Here is a 17,323-nt window from a genome sequence, read left to right as displayed (position 1 = left end):
CATCTAGTCCAACCCCCTTCATTCCCTATTTTTCCTTCCCTCCGACATGCACTGCCATCCACTTTGCCCTCCTCTGCGCCCCACATCACTGCCCACTTTCCCTTCTTACGGTGATCCGCACCTCTCTTCTTCCGCTCACCCCAGTTGCTGACTCTCTGCCTTGTCTCTCCCCCCTCCCTTCCTGAAGCTGCCACCCCCTGCATCAAAGCCATCAGCCCCAGCGAAGGCTGGACGACGGGCGGCGCCACCGTCATCGTCATCGGGGACAACTTCTTTGACGGGCTGCAGGTGGTCTTTGGCACCATGTTGGTGTGGAGTGAGGTGAGTCTCCAGGTGCACGCTGGGGACTTTATTATTATTATTATTTGTTTAATCATTTTTTTGGTAGGGAATATAATTTAGAATTAAATTCAGTTCCCCTAAGTAACGATTTCTTTTTATGTGCACACTAAGGACTTGAAACTTGGTTTGCCAATCGTTCCCCCCTAAAAAACCAGAGATTTGCAAGCAGCCTTGCCAAACTGCAGCTCCCAGGGTGCTTTGCAGGGAGCCATGACAGTTCAAGCTGGCAGCAAAACAATGGAGGTTGCAGCATAGAGAGGCCTCTGCGTCTGGTTGCCCAGCTGTGGTTGGCAACTTAACTGACGAAAAGGAAGGGTGTTCTAGTCTGGTGCCGGATCCCACAGGGGAAAGAAGCATGCTGATTTATCCAGAGCCAGACCACTGTGTGACCCACCAGGTCCAGTATTGTCTTTTTGGACTGGCAGCTGTAGTTCTCCAGGGTTGCAAGCAGGGATCTCTGGGGACTTGAACCCAAGGCAGATGCTCTTCTGCTAAGCTACAGGCCTGCCGCCTTGTGGATAGCTCTTAAAGGGCCAGCCTTCTGGCCTGGAGATAGAATCATAGACTCGTTGGAAGCACCCAAGGATCATCTAGTCCAACCCCCTGCAATGGTCATCTCCTCCTCCTCCTTTCCATAGTCTCCTGCCCACCCTGACCTGCTGGATAGGCAAGGTCCTATTGGGGACATTGGGTTCCTCGGGGAAAGGTGCGCATGAGGGTCCCGATTCTGGCCTGACAGTGCTCTGGGAGGTGTTTCTGGGGTCCGTGGAATTCAGGCTCAGTGGCCTCTGGCTCCCCAACGGCAGCCCCAGAGCTCCGTAAAAGTTCAGGAAGGGGCCACCGGAATGAGGGTGGTGAAAACAGCACAAGATATTATGGGCTGACGCGTGAATCCGCGGGATGAAATAGCGGAAGAATGTTGCCTCAGGAGAGTGAGGAAAATTTTCAGGAATGATTCACTCCTTGGCTGGCACTTTCTTGATCAACTGCCCTCGGGCAGAAGTTATAGGTAAAGGCAAAGGGACCCCTGACCATTAGGCCCAGTCGTGGCCGACTGGGGTTGCAGCGCTCATCTTGCTTTACTGGCCGAGGGAGCCGACGTTTGTCCACAGACAGTTTTCCCGGGTCATGTGACCAGCAGGTATAAGCCGCTTCTGGCAAAACCAGAGCAGTGCACAGAAACACCATTTATTTTCCCGCCAGAGTGGTACCTATTTATCTACTTGCACTTTGACGTGCTTTCGAACTGCTAGGTGGGCAGGAGCAGGGACCGAGCAACGGGAGCTCACCCCGTCGCGGGGATTCGAACCACCAACCTTCTGATCGGCAAGTCCTAGGCTCTGTGGTTTAACCCACAGCGCCACCCGCATCCCACCCAGGATTAGTTCCACCAACAGGGTAAAGAACAGCTTCTATCCGTGGGCTGTTAGGCTGCTGAATGAAAAGATAACAACAGGGCAACTGACTTTCGGGTTTGGTGGGTGTGCGTCAGTAAATGAGGGGAATTAAGACTAAGAGAGCTGGGTTGGGGGTGCTCGTGTAATCTCACTGTATACAAGTTGTACAAGTGAAAATAATGTATTGCAATTTCAATGATCTGTGAGAACAGGATGCTGGTCTCAATTTGCCATTGGCTTTTGTTCTGCTTTTATATGTCTGCCCACCTCTCTTAACAGCTCATCACGCCGCACGCAATCCGTGTGCAGACTCCGCCAAGGCACATTCCCGGAGTGGTGGAAGTGACCCTCTCCTACAAATCGAAGCAGTTCTGCAAAGGAGCGCCAGGACGCTTTGTTTACACTGGTGAGAGTTGGGGCGGTCTTCTTTTGTGGGGAGGTTGTGCAAGGGGCATCGGGTATTGACTTTTCAGACAGCTCACTGTGCTATGTGGCCTTTGGAACTCCTGGCTTTGCTGTGAAATGATGGCACTCATCTGATCTCCCGGAATTTGCTGCCAGTGGTCAGTGCAACTTCGGGAGAGATCAAAGAAAATCTGTCTTTGCATGGTTGAACTATGGAACTCTCTGCCACAGGAGGCAGTGATGGGCACTCACCCTGGGGGCTTTAAAAGAGGATTAGACAAATTCATGGAGGAGGAGAGGGCTGGGGTTGACTACTAGCCGCTATGGCTATGGTCTGCCTCCACAGTCGGAGGCAGCGATGCTTCTGAATACCAGTTGCTGGAAACCGCAGGAAGGTCGAGTGGGTCTTGTGTTCAAATCCTACTTGTGGGTTCTCAGAAGCGGCGCCTGGCTGGTCGCTGTGAGAGCAGGATGCTGGGCTAACGGCCCATTGTCCTGATACAGCAGGCTCTTTTTAGCAAACAGATTGAGGTTGAATCCTGACAAGACAGAAGTATTGTTTTTGGGGGACAGAGGGCGGACAGGTGTGGAGGACTCCCTGGTCCTGAATGGGGCAACTGTGCCCCTGAAGGACCAGGTGCGCAGCCAGCGAATCCTTCTGGACTCACAGCTGTCCATGGAGATGCAGGTCAATTCTGTGTCCAGGGCAGCTGTCTCCCAGCTCCATCTGGCACGCAGGATGAGACCCTACCTGCCCGCAGACTGTCTTGCCAGAGTGGTGCATGCTCTGGTTATCTCTCACTTGGACTATTGCAATGCACTCTACGTGGGGCTACCTTTGAAGGTGACCCGGAAACTACAATTAGAATGCGGCAGCTAGACTGGTGACTGGGAGCAGCCGCTGAGACCATATCACACCGGTCTTGAAAGACCTACAATCGCTCCCAGTACGTTACCGAGCACAATTCAAAGTGTTGGTGCTGACCTTCAAAGCCCTAAACGGCCTCGGCCCAGTATACCTGAAGGAGCGTCTCCATCCCCATCATTCAGCCCGGACACTGAGGTCCAGCACCAAGGGCCTTCTGGCGGTTCCCTCGCTGAGAGAAGCCAAGTTACAGGGAACCAGGCAGAGGGCCTTCTCGGTAGTGGCACCCGCCCTGTGGAACGCCCTCCCACCAGATGTCAAAGAGAACAACAACTACCAGACTTTTAGAAGACATCTGAAGGCAGCCCTGTTTAGGGAAGATTAATGTTTAATAGGTTATTGTATTTTAATATTCTGTTGGAAGCCGCCCAGAATGGCTGGGGAAACCCAGCCAGATGGGCGGGGTATAAATAATAAATTATTATTATTATTATTATTTCATTATACTGGTCCCCCACCTGTGGGACAATGGGAGCACGTGCTCTGGCCTGCCCTTCACGCATCTGAGCCCATGTGTGGAATTCAGAACAGTAGAGCTGTCAAGACCCCATCTCGGCCCGTCTTCCCCTGTCCCCAAAAGCACAACCCTGTGACCGCATCTCTGTGTGTGTGTCGTCCTGCCCACCTACCCCCCTCGTTGCATGGGTAATCCCGTGTGCTCTGGCCTGTGAAAGGCCTTCCAGGGGTGGGGGCGGGGGGAGCAGGGAGAAAATCAATACCAATTACTCCTGCACGAACGCTGCCCAGAACTGGAATTGCAGCATATGTTTACGCTAAATCAGGCAATCTATCTTCATCTTGGTTCCGTAATGAAGCGCGCCAATCTCGGAGGGAGGAGGTTTAAAGGGGGAGGGGGGAGGGAGGGGGAGTGTGTGCCTTCTGGGTGATAGACAGGTTATTGGAGGGGGGTGGAATCCCTAACTCTCTGTGCCTTGGAGATTGGGGGGGCAAAAGAGGAGGAGAGCCGAAAGGGGGGAGAAGAGATCATTTATGATTATTCATATCAATGTTGTTATTTGTTCAATTTCTTTGCCTCTCTTTCTCCGAGGATCACAGGGCTGTTTGCAATATAAAAACACATAGATACATGCCAGAGATACAAATTCAAATTCCACCACCACATACAGAGAGAGAGAGATTAAAAGGCCATAGATGGTTTAATTAGTCAAAGGCCTGGGGAAAAAAGGGATGTTTTTGCCTGGCCCCTGAAGGTGAGGACCAGTGATGGCTATTTCTGTGCCTCCAAGGTGGGAGGCAGCAATTCTTCTGGATCCCAGAGGGATCCTGTGTTCGAATCCTTCCTCTCGGGTGTCCCACAAGCCACCGTGAGAGGCTGGACCAGGTGGGCTCTTGGCCTGTCCCAGCAACGTTCTCCTTATGTTCTTGTGGGCAGAGTCTTGCTGTTCTTTAGCACTGGTATTGTCCCAGAAGGCATCTTGTATGAGGGCAGGTTGAAGGTGTGCTTTTGGAACTTTTGCCGCAGGCTATTCCTACATTATCGGGACACGGGTGGTGCTGTGGGTTAAATCACAGAGCCTAGGACTTGCTGAGCAGAAGGTCGGCGGTTCGAATCCCCGCGACGGGGTGAGCTCCCGTTGCTCGGTCCCTGCTCCTGCCAACCTAGCAGTTCAAAAGCACGTCAAAAGTGCAAGTAGATAAATAGGTACCGCTCTGGTGGGAAGGTAAACAGCGTTTCCGTGTGCTGCTCTGGTTCGCCAGAAGCGGCTTAGTCCTGCTGGCCACATGACCCGGAAGCTGTACGCCGGCTCCCTCAGCCAATAAAGTGAGATGAACGCCGCAACCCCAGAGTTGGTCACGACTGGACCTAATGGTCAGGGGTCCCTTTACCTTTATTCCTACATTGGAGGGGGTTAGAATCATAGAATCGTAGATTTGGAAGGGGTCCCAAGGGTCATCTAGTCCAACCCCCTGCCATGCCCCAAACAGAAACCCACAAGATTTCTGTCCCCTCCTGCGATTTCCAGCAACTGGTATTCAGAGGCCCTGCTCCCTCCACCATTTCAACTCTCTTCCTCTCCTTGAATTCTTTCTGTTCCAGCTGGTCATTACAGAAACTACGTAACTAAGAACTAGCGCCTGTTTGCCATTTTTCCTCCTCCCTCCTCATTCTTTTTCCTTTTGTGTGCTATCATTTAGACTACAAGGAAGCCTCTTTTTTCTGTTAAAGGGTGAAGATGCTTTAAATAAAATGAAAGATGTGAAGAAGTACCTTTTTTGAGAGGGAAAGGGAAGAGGGAGGTTTTTTTTTCTCCCCTTCTTGTGACACTGGGGCTTGGTGGACAGCATATGGGGTTGAAAGCCGGGCGGTTCAGCACAGACCAAAAGAACGATTCCTTTGCCTAGCGTGTAGTTAAGATATGGAACTCCCGCCCACAGGAGGAAGGGATGACTTTAAAATACAGTGGTGCCCCGCAAGACGAATGCCTCGCAAGACGGAAAACTCGCTAGACAAAAGAGTTTTCCGTTTTGGGGGTGCTTCGCAAAACGAATTTCCTATAGGCATGCTTCGCAAGACGACAATGTCTTGCGAGTTCCTGCTGGTTTTTTCCCCTCCCCCCCTTTTTCTAAGCCGCTAAGCCGCTTATCAGCTGATCTGATCAGCAGATAAGCCGCTAAAAGCCGCTAATAGCGCTAATCCGCTAATCCGTCAATGGGCTTGCTTCGCAAGACGAAAAAACCGCTAGATGAAGAGAATCACAGAACAGATTCTTTTCGTCTTGCGAGGCACCACTGTAGGTTTAGAATATGTCTAGAGATAACATTGTCTAGAGGAAAGCCCTCTGTGAACGGGATTTGGTATCCGAAGTTCAGCTTAGAAATGCACAAATTTACGGGAGAAGCCACACCGTTCTGGCCGCTCTGTCTCTCAACAACGACCCCAATTCACTGGATTCTAACCTGCTCACTCTTTCCGCCTGCAGCCTTGAATGAGCCAACCATCGACTACGGCTTCCTGCGCTTGCAGAAGGTGATTCCGCGACATCCCGGAGACCCTGAACGTTTGCCCAAGGTAGGGAATCTCACAAGGCATTTGGATGTATAGTCATACCTCGGGTTACAGCCGCTTCAGGTTGCGTTTTTTTGGGTTGCAGACCGCCGAAACCCGGAAGAACCAGAACGGGTTACGTCCGGGTTTCGGCGGTCACGCATGCACAGAAGCGCCGTATCGCAACCCACGATGTTCAGAGGCTAGGGGAGTTCGTGGAGAGAAGGTCTGCCGAGGGCTCCAAGCCAAAAGGGAGCCTCTGTGCGCCACCAAGAACCAGGTCCCGACACAAATAATACAATATAATAATAATTTATTATTTATACCCCGCCCATCTGGCTGAGCTTCCCCAGCCACTCTGGGCAGCTTCCAAGCGAGTGTTAAAAACAATGCAGCATTAAATATTTAAAACTTCCCTAAACAGGGCTGCCTTCAGATGTCTTTTAAAGATAAGATAGCTACTTATTTCCGTGACATCTGGTGGGAGGGCGTTCCACAGGGCGGGCGCCACCACCGAGAAGGCCCTCTGCCTGGTTCCCTGTAACCTCACTTCTCGCAGTGAGGGAACCACCAGAAGGCCCTCGGAGCTGGATCTCAGTGTCCGGGCTGAATGATGGGGGTGGAGACGCTCCTTCAGGTATACAGGACCGAGGCCGTTTAGGGCTTTAAAGGCCAGCACCAACACTTTGAATTGTGCTCGGAAACATACTGGGAGCCAATGCAGATCTCATAGGACCGGTGTTATGTGGTCCCGGCGGCCACTCCTAGTCACCAGAGAAGAGGGTGGTGGTCTGCTCCCTGACGCTCTGCTTCCCTGTCCTCTCTCGGAAGCAGAGTGCTGGGCCGGGTGGGTCTCGGCTTCCTACAGCCCAGCCGATTCTGGGGACCACACATTTCCCCACCTTCTGGCACCGGAGCAATGAGAGACCCACATCATCAGACTGGGAGTGCATCAGTAGCGTGCGTAAGCGAGCCCCCGCGCACCTCCCCGACACAACCGGCACGCAGACCCCTCGATTAGTCTTGCGCTTGCTGGAGACAGGTTGCTCCTTTGTTCCACGCGCTCCGGCTGTCCTCGCCAAAGCGTGGCTAATGCCTCTGGGCAGAGAACAGCTGGCGGTGAGAGGGAGGGCCTTCGGGTGGAGAGTGACAGCGAGAACCGGCCTCCAAATTGGAGCCATTCATCATGGGCTGACAGGGACGCTGCAATCGCTGCTGCGGCCGCGTTCCTGCGCGCAGGCCTCCCTTTGGTCCCGGAGCGCATGGCGCAGCGCTGCTTCCGTGGCCTTGGCACGCTGGGGAACTGGATTCTGTGTACGGGGATGTCGGAATTGCTCTGCAGCTTGGGACCAGTAGTCCATCTTATCCAACATCCTCCACTTAAGAATTGAGGTGTTTGTAAGTGCTTCTAAGCCAGGCGTGTAAGTACATAAGAAGGCATCCTTTTCTCACAGTTGCCAACCCAGGGGAAAGCCACAAGCTGGATTCGAACTCAAATGCACTCCCTCCCCCTGTGGTTTCCAGCAACTGGTGTTCAGAAGTGGAGGAAAAGCGTAGCTATCCTGGCTAGTTGGCCATCGATAGTCCTCTCCTCCAGGAATTTGTCCAGACCTTTTTAAAAGCCATTACTCCTGTGGCAAGGAGTTCCGTAGTTTAATAATAATAATAATATATTTTATTTATACCCTGCCCTTCCCAGCCAAGACCGGGCTCAGGGCGGCTAACACCAGGTATAAAAACAATTGATTAAAATACAACTTAAAAACAATATTAAATTACAACATTAAAATGCAGCCTCATTTCGGTAGAAACTCAAATCAAAAACTTTTGGGGGATAAAAACGTCAAGTCTTCACCAAGGCCAACTATCCAGACTGGTCCTACGTGGGCCAGAAAAAAGCCAGGGAAGTCCCCAAATAGGAGTTCCATCACAGAAGGAGAAAGGAAAAAGGAAAGAGGGGAAGGGGATCAAGTTGATTCCAAGCCAAAGGCCAGGTGGAACGAGTCTGTCTCACAGGCCCTTCGGAAAGAAATCAGATCCTGCAGTGCCTTGGTCTCATGAGACAGAGCGTTCCACCAGGCTGGGGCCAGTGTTGAAAAGGCCCTACCTCTGGTTGAGGCTAATTTGATTTCCTTAGGGCCCGGGACCTCTAGGGTGTTGCTATTTATGGACCGTAAGGTCCTCCGCGGGGCATACCGGGAGAGGTGGTCCCGTAGGTACAAGGGCCCTCTCTTGTCCTAACATTACAAGAGAGAGGAAGAAATATTTTTCTCCATCCACTCTGCCCATGCTAAGCATAATTTTGTGCACTTCCGTCATGCCACCTGTTACTCGCCTCTACTCTAAACTATGTAAGTGATAGTGACCGCAAGCTCAACCTTTGCTAACCTGGTGCACTCCTGATATTTTTTAGACTACGATGCCCATCAGCCTCAGACAGCACAGCTGTAGTCCAAAACATCTGAGCAAACACCAGCTTTGCAAAGTCTGCCCTAGTTGTTTCATTCAGAGACCTATATGTTAGAGAGAATGAAATCAGCTGTAAAATTATGTTTGCAAAACAAAAAAATGCATTGTGAATCAGTAGATCAGCTTAAGATATCAGGTATGGCTAGATCACCCATCAGGTGAGATTTAAGCAGGTGCCTTAATGCCAGTTCTGCAGGTGTCAACCCAATGTTCATTGCGATTAAGCACATTTCATTGGAAGGAATTCAATAAGTTAATTATGGGGTGGGGTGCAAATAAATTGCTTCTTTTGCTGGTCCAGAAAGTGATTGTCAGGCCCATCAACAGGCAAAGGGGAAGCGAGACTACAAAATATTCACACGGCACAAAGTTACAATTTTATATTGTAAGCTGCCCTAGGATCCTCGAATGAAGGGCAGTATAGAAATGTAATAAAATAATAACAGTAATAAATAAACTGTGGAACTCCCTGCCTCAGGTGGTAGAAATGACGTCCAACTAGGATCGCTTTACAAATTGGACGAATTCGTGGAGGAGGCTTTCAAAGGCTACTAGCCACAATGCTTCCTTTTTTAAAAATAAATTCTGTTCAGGTTTTTAGAGAAAAGTACAAAGCTTAATATCTTTCCCCCTTTTAAAAATCAAACCAAGACTTTTATCTAGCTACAATAGAAACAAAAAAGGGGGGAAGAGAGAGAGAGAAGAAGAAGTTAAAAGAGAAAGTTAGAAAACTAAGATTCAGAAAGAACTTCCGATTCTTCATCTGTTTGCTATATAAAAGCAATATTCACTTCATCCAGAGGCAGTGATGCTTCTGAATGCTGACTGCTGGAAACCACAAGAGGAGAGAGGATCTTGTGTTCGAATCCTGTTTGCAGGTTCCACACAAGCATCTGGTTCGCCCCTGGGAGAAGATGATGCTGGAACTGCTGGACCATAGGCCTGATCCAGAAAACCTCTTCTTATGTTCTTACGCTGCAGTTTGGGGGTTACGCACTTCCTTTTCCTGCAACGGGTCCCAAGTTCGATGCCCAATATCTCCACTTCGGACTGGGAAGGAGCAGGACGTGGGCGTCACGGCAAGCAGCCACTGATAGCTGTTAAACCCAGGAAATCCTGGCCTCCATCAGGGACATTCCAGTCCGAACGGGCAAAAGCAGCCTGGCCTGCTCCTGTGCTTTTAAGCACAGCTCGAACTGCAGAAATTAGCAGGAGAGGCTTTCTTTAAATACTTCCACCTGCAGAGATGCAGCAGGCGGCTTTAAAAGTTGACAGCCCTCCCGTCTCCCGTAAGTTTGGACGCATCGCTGAAGCACGCAGGGCCTTGCAGAGAGGTTCCCTAGATGCCGGCGTGAGCCTTAACAGAGGAGCCTCGCCCCCCGGGAGAGGTTTATTAATTGTGACAGTGAATCTCTGTATCCACTGATTTCTCTCTCCCTTCGCAAAGACTTCAAGGCGGTGGCTAGTCTGGCCCAGCCATTCATCATAGTTAAGCTACCTGTCGTATCCGGGCTATGATGAAACAGACCCTTCTTCCTTTCTCAGCATCGCGGCCCCCCACCTTGCCCTTCGCCCCATGCATCATGCAGAACTGACAACAGGTATACATGCTAATTGTGTTTGTGTGTGTGCAAGCTTAAGTGTATCCTGGCTGCAGGAATGCAGGCTGGGAGAGGAGACAGCAGTGTTTTTAGAGAATTCAGTGGGCTCTACCTGTGGCTACCTTTCAAGATGAATCAGAAACTAACTATAACTAACCTAGAATGTAGGTGCCAAACTGGAGACTGGGAGCGGCCGCCGAGACCATATAACACCAGTCCTAAAGGTCTACATTAGCTCCCAGTACGTTTCTGAGCACAGTTCAGAGTATTGTTGCTGACCTTTAAAGCTCCGAATGGCCTTGGCCCTGTAAACCTGAAGGAGCGTCTCCACACCCATCATTCAGCCTGGACTCTGAGGTCCAGCTCCGAAGGTTTTCTGGCGATTCCCTCACTGCGAGAAGTGAGGTTAAGGGAACCAGGCAGAGGGCCTTCTCGGTGGCGGCACGCGCCCTGTGGAACACCCTCCCATCAGTTGTCAAGGAGATGAATAATTACTGTATTTTTTGCTCTGTAAGACTCACTTTTTCCCTCCTAAAAAGTAAGGGGAAATGTGTGTGCATCTTATGGAGCGAATGCAGGCTGCACAGCTATCCCAGAAGCCAGAAAAACAAGAGGGATTGCTGCTTTCACTGCATAGCGATCCCTCTTGCTGTTCTGGCTTCTGAGATTCAGAATATTTTTTTTCTTGTTTTCCTCCTCCAAAAACTAGGTGTGTCTTGTGGTCTGGTGCGTCTCATAGAGCGAAAAATACGGTATATATCTTTTAGAAGACATCTAAAGGCAGCCCCATACAGGGAAGTTTTTAATGGTCAAATCTTTTATTATGTTTTTACTATTTTGTTGGGAGCCACCCAGAGTGGCTGGAGAAACCCAGTCCAATGGGCAGCATATAAATAACAAAATTATTATTATTACTAGTATTATTATTATTATTAGTTGGAAGAGGCAGGCTGGCCAAACAGGTTTGACAGGTTGTTAAAAAAATAAAATCCTGCAACACCTATCTGACCAGAGTTGACAGTGTGTCAGTAGTGATGTGTATATTTGTGTGTTTATGTCAGGCATGAGGAAGCTCAGGCCAGAGCCAAATCCAGCCCTCCAGAATTATAGAATCATAGAATGGGAAGGGACCCTGAAGATCATTTAGTCCAACCCCCTGCAACGCAGGAAGACGTAGCTGTCCCATACAGGGATCGAACTTACAACCTTGGTGTTATCAGCACCACAGTCTAGTCAACTGAGCTATCCAGCTGATCTGGTTTCAGTTGAGCCCTGTTCATGGATTCATCTGGTAAAAGGTCTCATGGTGATCATCCCTCCTTTTTCAACATTCTATAACTCCACCAGATTGCAGACGTCTTTTTGGCTTTGGGGGGCTGCATGACTTTGAGGGGCCACCTAGCTGCTGTCGTCCTCCTGCCGCCGCCCCCCCCCCCTTTGATGATTTGGTCCAGAAATAACTGGGTGTTTTATATCCCCTTAACGGGAGCTAAATGTGTGCAAAGCGGCCTGCAGTCTCTCCCCCCAGCCCCCCCCCGCCAGCCCCAAGCTTCCCCCCCCTCCGCTCCATTACCGTATTGATCGGGGAGATATTGCAGAAGACAGAAGAGCAAGAACTTCTGATTGCTGGCACTTAGCTTGACAGCAATCCAATAGCCTTGAGATCCTGATGTACAGTCTAGAGCCGTCATCATTGGTAGTGGGCTGGGGGGGCTGGGGGGGGAGAGGAAGGCCAGAGGGCAGGTTAAGGAGCACAGCAAGGACCTCTCCCTGAGATGCAACTGAAATCAGTGGCTCGAAAAGACAGCTGCTTCCTTCCAGGTTCTTAGGACTGCAACCAATTAAATACTGCAATTAAATATTTTTGTGCTGCTGTTTCACAAAGAGTTTTCCAAACTGTGTGTCACGACACATTAGTGTGTTGGCTGCAGCCTGCAGAGGTGTCGCACGAACACTCCTTGCACTCATTCCGGGACTAGAAAGGGGGTAGTTTAACCTCCGCTTTGCTAGCAAAACTGATTTTTACTGTGTCGCGAAATTATGCATGTCTAAAAAGTGCGTGACCAACATTACAAGATTAATAATAATAATAATAATAAATTTTATTTATATCCTGCCCTCCCCAGCTGAAGCCAGGCTCAGAGCGGCTAACTTCAAATGTGTAACACATTAACATAAAATCAGACAGTCAATTAAAATGCATCCTTGAATCAGATCAGGATCAGAATAAAAACCAGAATAAAATTAGAAATCTTAGAAGCTTGCTGGGTGGTGTACAAGGCATAGAGCCTACAGTTATCATGGTTGTATTTCTTCCTATAGACATAGAAGCATAAGGCTAGCATCACGCAGCTCCCACTGAAGGATTTATAGTGCCTTCTCACAGTCTTGGGTTTGCACAGACAGGGCAGGGGACGGGAACCCCAAGTTTGAAAGAGCTGTCAGAGGAAGTGGGGAGGACTGTAAAGGGAGGGGGTTGGTGAGCAGCACAAGCGGGGGTAGCCACCCCTAGTTTAAAATAGTTAAATATTTATTGGTTTGCTGCATAAGTCGCCTTGAGAGCTTTGGCTAATACAGTACTGCCACATTTCATGGCCGTTTAGCTTGTGCAATCTCAGCCTTGCGTTGTGTAAGGCTGGCCGGTTGAAATTGTGCAAATTAAATGCATGCAAAGTTTTCTCGGCTTGAAAAGAGCTTTTAAGCTCTCTGGCTTGCTCTGCTGGGCAAGGTCCTCTGGGCTCACCAGTTCTGGAAGCCTGGGGGCGGCCCTGCGAGATATCGTGGGAACTCGAACAGACCCACGAGATCTTGCGAGAGCATCGCCAAGGCAGCACACTGAGCAGGTCTAGAAAGCTTTTAAGCTCTCGGCCTTGTTTGCCGGGCAAGTCCTGCTCAGCATACCAGCTCTGGGAGGGCAAGGATTTTCGCATGGGGGGGGGTGGTTCAAGTATATGCATTTTTGCATATATGTGGAAGCCTTGGAACAGAACTCCAGCCTAAGATGCAGTCGTACTGCAAAGTTATAAGAAGGCTTTCAAGGGATCTATTCAAAACCACCATCAAACCATAGATCATTTCTCTGTCCAGAGATGCATTCTGTGATTTGTTGCCAGTTTTGTTGTCATCCAAGAAAGAGAGAGAGAGAGAGAGAGAGAGAGATTAACAAGGAGCAATGTCTTGAATCATCATAGAATTGTAACATTGGAAAGGAGCCCAATGGTCTTCCTACACTCGAGTAGGACCCTGGCAGAGACAAATGCCTGACTGGCATGTTCTCCCCCTCCTGGTCGATCATTCGGGAGCTTCAAAAGCTTTCTTCAGCCCGAACATCACAGAGACTGATGCCAACAGACATCGGCACACTTAGGGATCCGCAGAGTCTTCGCAGCTTGCGTAACAGAACCTCAGCAACTCAGCATTTTGGCTAATCTACTTTATTTACATATAAACACACACGGCACACTGCAACATGGCTCCCTCTCTCTCTAGCATCAGACAGCAAAAAGAGAAAGAACAAAGGACAATAGTCCCACTTCATGGAACACAGGAACGCAAACATCCTTTCTCCGTCACTTCCCACTCTGTGGAGTCAAAACATACACCGTCATGTGGTAGACAAAAATCCCATGACTGCAATCACGGAGCAGGAATTCCAACCCACTGCAGTGCAGGAATTATTTGCCCAACGAAGAGCAATCTGCTTGTCGTGCTGGCAAGCACCAGACCTGTAATCTTTTTTTTTTTTTTTTACCTGCACAGTCTCCCAATGTAAACTTTATCTGTTAGTGGTTGGGGTTCCCCTCCCCCCCCCCCCGTGTCAAATTATGCAAATCCTAAAAGATACGGCTTTCACTCTGTAGAAATGCAAAGAGTTTGTGTGGGTACGTGCAAGTGTTTTCTCTGTCTGGTGTGATCCAGAGTGGCTGCAGGAGAAGCGACTGAGTCAGGCTTGAGTGTCCACAGCTCTGTCTCAGAATTCCAGATATGCCCACAAGATCCCAAAAGCTGGTGATCCCTGCAATGGGATATGCAAATACGTTTTTGCATGCAGCTGGTCTGCTCAGAGCTGTCGTGCGGGGAATGTTTAAGGAGCTACCAAGAAATAAGTTGCTAGCTTGTTGCGTTTGTGTGTGTGTGTGTTTGCCTGCTGAAGATACAGATTATTGTATGGATGGTTGTCGCCTTCTAGTGGAAATCCGCGGAGACGTGAAGTGCCCTGTGATCCCAGCCACAGGTCACTCGAGAAGAGCATTATGTGGTTGCAATGTTCAAAGAGGCACAGGGAGGCAGAGCCAGTGCAAGGACTAAATGTGTTTTTTCTTCTTCTTTTAACATTTTTTAATTAGGTTTTCACATTTTTATACACTTTGTTGTTGTTGTTGGTTAGTCGTGTCCGACTCTTCGTGACCCCATGGACCAGAGCACGCCAGGCACTCCTGTCTTCCACTGCCTCCCGCAGCTTGGTCAAACTCATGTTCATAGCTTCGAGAACACTGTCCAACCATCTCGTCCTCTGTTGTCCCCTTCTCCTTGTGCCCTCCATCTTTCCCAACATCAGGGTCTTTTCCAGGGAGTCTTCTCTTCTCATGAGGTGGCCAAAGTCTTGGAGCCTCAGCTTCAGGATCTGTCATTCCAGTGAGCACTCAGGGCTGATTTCCTTCAGAATGGAGAGGCTTGATCTTCTTGCAGTCCATGGGACTCTCAAGAGTCTCCTCCAGCACCAGAATTCAAAATTTATACACTTTATCTCTAACCAATTCAAACATTATATTACAAGGTTCTCTGATTCTTCAAACTTCCTCTCCTCCCTCCTGTGGGTTCTTATATTGAAAGTTTAAGTTTTCTGCATCTTTTACTTAATCCAACTATTGTTTACCCTCAGTTATCATAATCAATTTCACATTACAAATGTCATTACAACGCTACCAATGATTTTAACTGTTTACAGTGGTTTTTTAAGGAAACTAGGAATTTACTCCAGTCTCTAACAAATACTTGATCCTCTTGGTTTCTGATCTTCCCCATCAGTTTCGCCATTTCCGCATATTCGTCTGCCATTCTTCCTTCATTGGTAATTCTTCTTCTTTCCATTTTTGGGCCAGTAACATTCTTGCGGCTACCGTTGCATACATAAAAAAATCTTCTGTCTTCTCTTGGTAGTTCTTCACCTATTAAACCTAATAGAAAGGTTTCTGGTTTCTTAAGAAATGTATTTTAAAACATTTTCTTTAATTCATTATAAATCATTTCCCAGAAGTTTTTTGCCTTAAAACATGCCCAGCACATATGATAAAATGTACCTTCTCCCGCTTTACATTTCTGACATAAATTTGATTTAGTTTTATTCATTTTTGCAATCTTTTGTGTTTTCTCATGTGAGGCTTTGCTTTGAACCAATTCCCAAATTATGAACCCTCAGAGCTCACAAACATTTTCAGCAATGCCAAAAAAATAATAAATGCCTTCCCAATACTGTCAGTTTTTGGGCACTGATAGTGAAAACGCCAGAGGCTGGCATTGTTGGGCATTGGGCAAGGCCCATGTTTTATGTGTACGTACACCTGTATCAGGTTGATTGTAAATAGCACATTTGCTTGAAATGATAATAATGAACGAATGAATAATCATCGAAAGGTATAACTCTTGCAGGGTGGTTGCATTAAGGTTTGCCTTCCAAGAGGGACTGCCGTCAGCCTCTCCTTTGTTTCCCTCCCCACAGGAAGTGCTACTCAAGAGAGCGGCTGACCTGGTGGAAGCGTTATATGGGATGCCGCACAACAACCAGGTAGGCCTCAGACTCCTCTTGGGGTATACCTGAAGGAGCGTCTCCACCCCCATCATTCAGCCCAGACACTGAGATCCAGTTCCAAGGGCCTTCTGGTGGTTCCCTCCTTGTGAGAAGTGAACCAGGCAGAGGGCCTTCTCAGTGGTGGCACCCGCCCTGTGGAACGCCCTCCCTTCAGATGTCAAAGCAATAAACAACTATTTTACTTTTAAAAGACCCCTGAAGGCGGCCCTGTTTAGGGAAGTTTTTAATGTCTGACGCTGTATTGGTTTTGATATTTGCTTGGAAGCCGCCCAGAGTGGCTGGGGAGACCCAGTCAGATGCGCGGGGTATAAATAATAAATTATTATATTATTATTATTATCAAGCCAGACTTGTCAGAAGGGGCTGTGCAACTCAGGACTCATAAATAAAGAAAAAGTATTTTATATTCGTTGTAACACGGGGAGACCAGATGGTGCTGTGGAGTCCTGTCTTTTGCCAACGTGATTTCCCGTTATGAAGTTTACAACGCGTTTTCCTGGGGAAAAATTTGCCATCTCTAGATCCAGCCACAAAATCCTCTCCCGTCACCACACACACACACACACACGTTGTTGCCTCCTTTCCTAACCCAAAGGTGTGTGGTTTTCCCTTGTTGTGTTGATCCCTTGTGGGAGTCAGCGTTCCCCCACCTCCCCAGGGCGTCTAGACAAGCAGGACCCCCTCCTATATCTGTGGGTCCTGAGTGTTGCCTTTTACATTTTCCCACAATGCCCCAGGGTGCCCAGCGTATCGTCACTCTGGTGCATTGTGGGACTTCTTCAAGGGCAGCCTTAGGCGGAGTCAAGCCAATGGTCAAGCCAATGGTCCATTCAGCTCAGTCGTGGAATCAGAGAAAGGTAGAATTGGAAAGGATCCTGAGGGTCATCTGTTCCAACCCCCTGCAATGAAGGAATCTCAACTGAAGCACCAACTCTTTCTGCACTTTGGGCAGGAAGGACCAACTGCACCAATATAAAATGGGAGACACCTGGCTTGCCCGTAGTACATGTGAAAAGGATCTGGGTGTCTTGGGGGACCACAAGCTGAACACGAGTCAACAGTGTGATGCAGCAGCAAAAAAAGCTAATGCTATTCTAGGCTGCATCCACAGAAGTCTAGTGTAGGGTTACCAGACGTCCCCGGTTTCCGGGGACAGTCCCTGGATTTGCAAATCTGTCCCTATGGGGACTTCCAGCGAGGAAAAATGGCGGGCGCCACGGCAGCAGGCGACGAGCAGCTCCTGAAGCCAGCCAGAGCCAGCTACACTACCAGCTACACTGCGGCTCGGGAGTCACGGGCGAGTGGCGCACCGTTGCCCAGTTTTTTTAAAAAAAACTCTGCGCATTTATGTTTCACAGGGTGCAAAAG

At 48.9% G+C, this 17,323-nt stretch overlaps 1 protein-coding gene across 3 annotated transcripts in view; it reads left to right on the top strand.

The window, feature by feature from the left end:
- LOC308594199 (transcription factor COE1-like) overlaps positions 1-17,323 on the top strand; it is a 103,361-nt gene that overhangs the window by 72,885 nt on the left and 13,153 nt on the right. For all 3 annotated transcript variants that reach the window (XM_081207058.1, XM_081207059.1, XM_081207060.1), the window contains 4 exons: positions 188-321; positions 2,019-2,145; positions 6,012-6,100; positions 15,866-15,931. In XM_081207058.1, the coding sequence (XP_081063184.1) occupies positions 188-321; positions 2,019-2,145; positions 6,012-6,100; positions 15,866-15,931 (416 nt within the window). The remainder of the gene's footprint in view (positions 1-187; positions 322-2,018; positions 2,146-6,011; positions 6,101-15,865; positions 15,932-17,323) is intronic.

Source organism: Podarcis bocagei (genome assembly GCF_964188305.1).
Source record: "Podarcis bocagei genome assembly, chromosome: 9".
Classification (NCBI taxonomy): domain Eukaryota; kingdom Metazoa; phylum Chordata; class Lepidosauria; order Squamata; family Lacertidae; genus Podarcis; species Podarcis bocagei.
The sequence above is the reverse complement of the archived record's forward strand: the minus strand, read 5'-3'. Positions and strand labels throughout refer to the sequence as shown.